Consider the following 8,693-nt stretch of genomic DNA (forward strand, 5'->3'; position numbering starts at 1 on the left):
TGATTATGTGGTGCTGATGAGCCGAAATATTAAGAATTTCATAACTTGTGAGACCTACGCTTTCAGATTTAGTTTCTTCAACATGGCCATAAAGATCAGTGTTACTTTTAATTACCAATTGATTTTTCAGCTTTAAGTTCAAGTTTCTGTCTTTTTAACTTTCACTCTCTTTCCTGTTTGCCTTTTCTCTTACCTAGGTGATCGATGTGATGAATGTGCCCCTGGTTATTTTGGCAACCCCTCTCAGCCTGGGGGGCGCTGCCAGCCGTGCCAGTGCCACAACAACATAGACATGTCAGACATGGATGCGTGTGAAAGGCAAACCGGAGAGTGCAGGAAATGCCTCTACAACACTGAGGGCCCGAGCTGCGGCATCTGCAAGAGTGGCTATTTTGGGGATGCTTCCCGACGCAACTGCAGGAGTGGGTAACATGTTCCAAAAGGTCTTGCACATTAATGTTGTTTCATTAAAGAAGTAACATGATTTTTGTAACTATTTTCATTTCAGAGTGCACCTGTAACTTCCTGGGTACTGAACGCAGCCAGTGTATGGAGCGGGGGGACTGTGTGTGCAAGCGCGCCACGGGCCAGTGCCAGTGTCTGCAAAATGTCGTAGGTCTAACATGTGACCACTGTGCCCCCAACCACTGGAACCTGGCCAGCGGGAGAGGCTGTGAAACCTGCGGCTGTGACCCCAACAACTCTGTCACCTCCTCGTGCAATGAGGTGCGGAACATAAAGACCCTTTATTCAAATTGTGAATACGTTCAAATCGCCTGTGACCTTTGTTAATTTGATATTTTATCTTTTTCTATCTTGCAGTTTACTGGTCAATGTCAATGTCGTGATGGCTTTGGAGGGAAGACATGCACAGACTGTCAGGAGAACTACTGGGGAGACCCAAGGACGCAGTGCAGATGTGAGGACATAACTGCACATCGTGTAGTAGTTTCAATTCAGAAATTAAGTGTTTTAGCTGCTGATGTAGAGAGATGGTTATAGACAGCTCATCTCTGGACAGTAGAGAAAGCGATGTATGTCAAGAAGCTAATTTTGGGGGCACAGCTTTGACGAGAGAGCTGATTGGAGGGGGTGGGATGTATCTGTCACATTTTTTTGCCTGCTCTTGCTAACATTTCCGGGATTACCAGCCCTAACTTTTTACATCCTACGAGCATTCATTTGAAAATGCACTGCACATAATCCTTTTCATGATAATCAAGACTACTTGAAATTGAAGAAATAGATTTGGAACTGACAGCTACTATGGTGACAATTAACAATTTACAATTGGTAAAATTCTGCATATAACATACAAACATAAATTTAACTGTTTTCATTTTTAAACTGTCCTCTTGTACAACATTCACAATACACTCCTTGTGTTTGGCCTCCTCCAGCTTGTGACTGTGACTGGCGTGGCATTGAGACCTCTCAGTGTAACCGCGTGACTGGGCACTGCGTTTGCCAGCAGGGGGTGTCAGGTGTACGCTGTGATCAGTGCGCCAGAGGCTTCTCTGGCCAGTTCCCCAACTGTCAGCCCTGCCACCAGTGCTTCGGGGATTGGGATCGCATTGTTCAGGTGCAGTCACACGCCAGTCCTCATTTAGAAGTGGAAAACAGAATAACCGATCGTTGAGAAGTGAACCATGATCCCACTCTTCACAATTTCGTCTCATTACCAGGACCTGGCAGTGCGCACCAAGGCTCTGGCAGAGCGTGCCCACGAGATTCAGACCACTGGGCTCACTGGTGCCTATGAGAAGGCCTTTAGAGACCTGGAGGAGAAACTGGCACAGGCTCAGGGAATTGTTAATGCACGCAATGCCACTGCTGCAGCTGTAGCTACCCTAATGGAGCTTATCGAAGATCTGAGGTACAGCTCTTACATTCCACTACATTTTTAAAATGGATAAAATACTGTTTTCTGTTACTCAAGTAAGACTACTCCATCAGTATTCTTTTTTTTGCATTTGGTGTAGAGAAAAAATAAAATAGTAGATTTATTCAATTTGTCTAAGAAAGTGAATTTGAAATCGTATCAGGATTACAGATAACATCTCCCAACAACTGCTTGTCTTGTCTCATAGAGCACAGATCGGTGAGACCACAGACACCCTGAACCGTCTGGAAGGAGACCTAACCATGGTACAGGACAGCAACTCTGAGGCAAGCAAGGAGCTGAGTGCTCTGGAGCGAGAGGCCAAAGAACTAAACCTCACTTCAGAGCAGCTACACCGTCAGCTGGACATCCTGAAAAACTCCAACTTCCTAGGTGAGAAAAGAGGAAGAGTAGAGTTGTCCCCTTTTCTTCCCCTTCTCATCCTCAATACTCTATGGTCCCTAACAAACCATTAACCATTTCTCAAACTTCACTCTCTCTCCTTCTCTCCTCTAGGTGCATACGACAGCATCCGTAGCTCCTACAACAAGTCTCGTGATGCTGAGAGGCGTGCCAATGAATCGACAACCACCAGGCCCAGCACAGTCAGCCAATCTGCAGACACCCGCCGCCGCACCGAGCGCCTTATCACCGCCAAGAAGGACGACTTCAATCGTAATAATGCAGCTAACAAGCGTGCGCTGGGAGACCTCAGCACCAAAGCACAGGGCCTGGACATGAAGAAGATCAATGAGAAGGTGTGATCTCATTCTTTGTTCTTTGTAACAGCCATTAGAGGTGAATTAGATGTGATGGGATCCATGTGTTCACCCACATAAAAGCAGAGATGTGATGAGGGTTAAGATAAACTTTGTTTGCCACCAATGGTAATTTACAGTGAAGTAAGTACAGAGGCAGTTAAACTGAGAGAAAGTGGCTTAACGTTTTCTGGTTGGGGGGATTGTAATTCCATTTTATGGGCTTTTTTTGCGTAGTGATAATAAAAAGATAAATGAGACATCAACATAATAGACCAAATTTTAATAAACTTTATATGTATATGACTGAGAAACGTTTAAAAGCAGGATAAGCAAGAAGTAGGTCCGTCTCTATGGATAGATGATATGGTGTCAAAAGATCTGAAATGTACTGAGGTCCAGAATGGACCTTAAAAGTCAGCAATAAAATATTAAAATAAATTTTAAATTGACCAGAAGCCAATGAGGAGAAGCTAAAATATTCTTTATCACTTTTAGTAGATTTGGGGAGAAGTCTGTCTGCTCAGTTTGTGTGAGCATACACAAAACTCCCTGCCTTCAGGGAAAACTATCCACAAACAGCATATAATGCTGACAATATCACACAGATACAAATTGGTGTATACCTGTCCCAACAGGTGTGTGGTGCCCCAGGTGATGCTCCCTGTGGGGAAAGCCCATGTGGGGGTGCAGGTTGCCGTGATGATGAGGGAAACCGTCACTGTGGAGGCCTGAACTGTAACGGTGCTGTGGCAGTAGCTGACAATGCTTTGGAGAGAGCCAAACATGCAGAGAAGGAGCTGAACAAAGCTATGGGAGAGGTGGAGGGACTCTTCACCAAGGTGTGTATATTGATATATGAATGTGAAACTGACTTCTCTTGCAGACCATTCAAAATACTTTACACAACAAATCACATCTTTTTACATCGAGATAAGACACATACACACCAATGATTCATCCTCTGGGACAATTTAGGATTTAGTGTCTTGCAAGATTGAACCATCAACCTTTTTATTAGTGGATGAAGCCACTCAACCCTCTGAGAACAGTTACAGAATATAAAATAGTTCATTTTCCATACATCTGTACTATTTATATATAGTGAGGAGGAAGTTGTATCTGTTACCCGTATCCGCTATTAGCATTTCTACCTTTCTTTCAGGTGGCAGAGGCCAAGACCAAAGCAGAAGAGGCCAAGGGTAAAGCTCAAGCAGCTCTGGACAAAGCCACAGCCACCAAAAACAAAGTGGAGCGCTCCAACAATGACCTGAGAGACCTCATCAAACAGATCAGAGACTTCCTCACTCGTGAGACTTATATGAATTCAAATTTTTCTGAACAACATATAGAATAATCATGTCCTGTGTCAACCATGTCATTTCTCATATCCATCTTTCACTCAGAGGAGGGAGCTGATCCAGACAGTATTGAGGCAGTGGCAAACCATGTTTTGGAGCTCTCCATCCCAGCTTCACCCCTCCAGATCAGACACCTGGCTGATGAAATCAAGGATCGGGTTCGCAGCCTTTCTAATGTGGATGCCATCCTGGCGCAGACACAGGAAGATGTTCGCAAGGCAGAACAACTGCTGCTGGATGCCAAGAGGGCAAGGTGGATGAACCAGTGCCAGACTTAAACCATTTGTACTGGTATAAGATTATTTGTGCTAGCAGGGAGCATTTCATGCTTATCACTTTGTCTTTGTTAGGCATCATTCTGAGGGAGTAAAGACCACAGCAGAGACAGTAAAACAGGCCTTGGTGGATGCTAAGAGTACCCAGACCTCAGCAGAGAAAGCCATAGCAAGAGCCAAAGCTGACATTGACATGACTGAGGCCCGACTGGCTCAGGTAATCAACAAAAATTGTACAAATACCTGTACCTATATCACGGCTGTATCTGTGATGGTTGGTACAGTTGTTCATCAATGATAGTCCCTTAATGATAATTAATTGTTCATTTCATTTTTAAACAACATAAACCATGTAGTAGTATTATTTTAAAAAGATTAGAATTTACCTGTACGTTTTCTCTCCTTAGATCGAGTCAGAGACATCTAATGGCGAGAAGGACCTGAATGATGCCATGGACCGCCTGGGCACCCTGGGACAGGAGATCAATGCACTGAAGACCAAACGTGCCAACAACAGCATGGCAGCGGCCCGAGCCGAGGAGACGGCCACCATGGCACGAGACAAAGCGAATGAAGCCAAACAGGTGAGTATCTGTAGTTGTGTGCATGTGTGTGTGGTGTCATTGAAAGCATCAACAGATATTATAGAAAATTCTTCCTGCTGTCTTGATGTCCAGATTCTAGATGGTCAGCTGACAGACAAATACCACGAGGTGCAGCAGCGGGTTGACAGCAAGGCCAAGGCCGTGCAGGACGCAAAGAAAAGAGCTGAGAGCCTCAGAGATGAAGCAAAGGAACTACTGAGAGATGCCCAGAACAAGTTGCAGACACTAGCAGGTGCCTACTAACATCAGCATGTGTTTATGTGGCCATTCAAACATTATCTAAATGTTTCTACATCTATCTCTATCTACTTTAACACAGGGTAGTGCGATTCGAAGCATCTGCGCTAATAATAATACAGTACACATATAAGTTTTGAAGACTAATGTATACAAAAAATAAAATGGGTAAAAGAAATAATAAAACGAATGAAATAGATAAGTCAATAAAAATAGAATTGAAAGAAGCTAATCATCATTAAAACTGTTAAATAACATGTTGGCCTGGCTGGTGCCAAGAAAATGGATATAGAAACTGTTATATGTCAATAAATATGAAAACTGTGTACACGGCTAACAAGCTCAGGGAAATTACTAACCTGTCTCTATCCATGTGTAAATAAATCTGCTAACCAGCACCTGTATTGCTCAGTAATGAACATGTATATATTCTTTGTTAAATCTATGCAAAGCCGAAGTGCACATGAAATTGTGGCCTCATAGGGTCTTATGAGCTGGACTATTTCTTGGCCAGGCTCTTCTCAACTGGTGGTCTGGTAACCAGCCGGAATGATATGAGGGTGGTAAAGATTTTCTCTTCTAAATCTCCATAAAAAAAGTAAACTAAAATTGGTCTTATTATTATTATTATTATTAATAAGAAAATACATTACTTTAATTTAAGTTAACAGATCCATGTGGCTTAAAGTAAGTCTGAGAAATTGTTGTATTGAGTAAGGGCCTAAAATGTATATTTCAGTTTAATCCTGAACTTAAAAATGTATTTAAAGGAGCATCAATAGGCTTTTTGTCATTAGAAGAGTCAGCCATATTGTGTGTCATCATAGCTGTAAAAAAACAAATATCAAGACTTTTCAAGATGCCATTGATTTAAAAAGTAGTGATCTTAAAATCAATCCCTGAGGAACCAAATAATTAATTTTAGCTCTTTGTGAAATGATCATGTACTCAGCAATGTGTTCTCTTTTTTTTAAATGACTGTGATGATCACCTATCAAAATCAAGTAGATTGACTATGCTGCTGTCTAGATATGTAACTATTCCTTAAATTCCCTGTTGTCACAGAACTAGAAAAGAAATATGAGGAGAACCAGAGGAAGTTGGAGGGGAAAGCTCGTCAGCTGGACGGCTTGGAGGACAAGATGAAAGCCATCCTCAATGACATCAACAGACAGATCCAGATCTACAACACGTGTCAGTAACTCACTGCTCTGTGCTGTATGAAAACGGGTCCATCGATGTGTCATTTTGCTGATTCCCTCAGATACAGTAAGCTTTCAACAGACTTTGAAGAAATGAATTAAAGAAGAAGGCTGGGGCAGTTCATTACTCCGCAAGTGAATATGAATATTTAAAATACTGTCATGTATTTAAAAAACATTGCCAAAAATTGAGATATATGAACATACCCATGACTGAACACTTATATGTTGCCTTGAGCTCACATATTTTATTTGCATTGAAATATTTCCACATTATCTCTGCTTGTATTTTCTAAAATAATATGGAAACGTTTCTGTGTTTAAATCTTGTTTTGAATATGGAAACGAAAATTATATTTTCGAAAATTCAATGATGCACAGATTTGAGACTGAATATCTCATTTTTTGAAAAGAATGGTTTGCAAACAAGCTGTTTAAATGTGTATTGTTTGTTTTTTGTTATTGCGAGTGACAGCTGCATAATCAGCAGGTCATTCTTGTTTTCTCCACCTTTTTATATGAACTCTGTTACTACTGGAAGTATATTCTGAGCTGTGCTCATCACAAGAAGACTTCATTTAAATTGTATCAAATAAACCTCGATACAGAGACAGGCTCTAGGAACTGGGCCCTTGTCCCTGTGAAATTTAGGTGCTATGTGTAAGGTTTTGATATTGCTACATAACCAATGTTGGCATTAACAAGTGTGTACGTAGCACTCCACAAATGTTGCAAGTTCAACATTGAATCACTTGCTTCTGCTAGAGCCAGTATGCTATCCAGCTGGCACCACCCTGTCCTATCAGTGGCAAAGAAAAAGTACATGCAGCCCTTATAAGGACATACCTTTCCAGTAAGGATAAAGAGACGAACAGGGTTGTTGCATTTATTTAGATTTTAAATTTAGAGTTTTCAATTCAAAGTTACACTTACAATGGTGCTATTGTTTTCATCACATCTGCCTTCGTACAAATACATAACAAGTAAACAAATGGCATGATATGACCATTTTATGCAAAAAGAAATGAACTGCAGGACTTGCTAACCTTCCCACAAACCACCTGTCTGCAGCAGGAGGATTGCTGTACATTTTAACACACCACACAGGAATAATAATGGATGGCAGTGTTACGCTAACAAAGTATACTTGCAGCATGTATATAGGGATTGCAGTGTCAGAATTGATTAATAAATAAGACATTAGTTTCAGTCGAATCTGATGTGTTCTGAAGGGGTCAATGTCAGATTTAGGTTTGATTTGGCTTTCTTTGATTTAACTTGTGCTAAGCTAAGCCTAGCTAAACCAAGACTATTTTAAAAATAGAAATCATTTATGAACTCGTTCCTTTGAGTCATCACCAGGATTTATTTTTGTAAATGTCAAACCCATGGTGCACATATTGTCAAGGTTTATCAAATTCTACGGATGAAATATGTAGGAGCCGCAGAACGTGTTGCCTCACTGAAGTGCCATTGAATTCTACAGTATATACACTGTTTAATTTTGCTGTGCCGGTATACTCATGTACTGATTGCATGACAATGTGTGTTTTACGAAACATAAACCAAAAAACTAATTGTATACATATTTCCCCCAGCTTGCATATCAGCTGGTTATTTTGATATCTTATTGCCAAAGCAGAAATACCAAAAGATGCTTGTGTACATTTGTGTCAATAAAGTTTAAGTAACTTAATATTTCTGTAAGTTCTCTTTATTCGCCTCCTGAGCGGCAAGTTCCTTGTTTGACTCCTGGCCAGCAAGAGCATTTATTCCATTCTCCTATTCATGGCTCCATTGTCAGTCTCTTAGATAAAGGCAAAAGGCCAAAAAACTATATATTTATATATATATATACCCACCCCACCATTTGTATTCCTCAAATAAATTAGTAAACATGCAGGGGGCCAGGGATAAAGGTGAAAATGAAATGTTACCTAATGATCAAGTTACTTTCAAGTAATCACTCATCAGTGCCATGATTATTTCTCAGGATGCTCTTTGTATCTTCTCATGCTCACAGTCAATTTCAGGGCACAGGGTGTCATTTGGGACTTCCGTAGTTGGAGTCTTCATGCATGGGAGCCCTGCCAGCCCCTTCCTTGATTTGATTATGATGGATGTCCTCACCAAGACGTGGCCTCATTAATAGGTAAATGCAGGAGCCACTTTAAGGCACCTTTGTGATGTACACTGGCAATAATGCATTCAATCAAATGGCTGAATATGAATTAGAGCAAAATTAACATGGAGACTTCAGGGACCCAGAGGATTGACCCCCCCCCCCCCTTTATCTCTTCATGTAAGAAGACTAGATAATTATGGACTGAAGAAAGTGTGTGTGTGTGTGTGTGTGTGTGTGTGTGTGTGTGT

The 8,693-nt window shown here is 41.1% G+C and overlaps 1 protein-coding gene across 2 annotated transcripts in view; it reads left to right on the forward strand.

Moving 5' to 3' along the window:
* Window positions 1-8,016, forward strand: part of lamb2 (laminin, beta 2 (laminin S)) — a 48,301-nt gene extending 40,285 nt beyond the window's left edge. For both annotated transcript variants that reach the window (XM_069526062.1, XM_020089354.2), the window contains 14 exons: window positions 198-422; window positions 509-726; window positions 823-919; window positions 1,401-1,582; window positions 1,686-1,876; window positions 2,091-2,275; window positions 2,399-2,640; window positions 3,279-3,482; window positions 3,806-3,950; window positions 4,047-4,254; window positions 4,352-4,493; window positions 4,684-4,860; window positions 4,954-5,113; window positions 6,184-8,016. In XM_069526062.1, the coding sequence (XP_069382163.1) occupies window positions 198-422; window positions 509-726; window positions 823-919; window positions 1,401-1,582; window positions 1,686-1,876; window positions 2,091-2,275; window positions 2,399-2,640; window positions 3,279-3,482; window positions 3,806-3,950; window positions 4,047-4,254; window positions 4,352-4,493; window positions 4,684-4,860; window positions 4,954-5,113; window positions 6,184-6,320 (2,513 nt within the window). In that variant the 3' untranslated portion in view covers window positions 6,321-8,016. The remainder of the gene's footprint in view (window positions 1-197; window positions 423-508; window positions 727-822; window positions 920-1,400; window positions 1,583-1,685; window positions 1,877-2,090; window positions 2,276-2,398; window positions 2,641-3,278; window positions 3,483-3,805; window positions 3,951-4,046; window positions 4,255-4,351; window positions 4,494-4,683; window positions 4,861-4,953; window positions 5,114-6,183) is intronic.
* Window positions 8,017-8,693: the final 677 nt, after the last annotated feature.

Source organism: Paralichthys olivaceus, chromosome 6 (assembly GCF_024713975.1).
Source record: "Paralichthys olivaceus isolate ysfri-2021 chromosome 6, ASM2471397v2, whole genome shotgun sequence".
In the NCBI taxonomy this organism is placed as follows: domain Eukaryota; kingdom Metazoa; phylum Chordata; class Actinopteri; order Pleuronectiformes; family Paralichthyidae; genus Paralichthys; species Paralichthys olivaceus.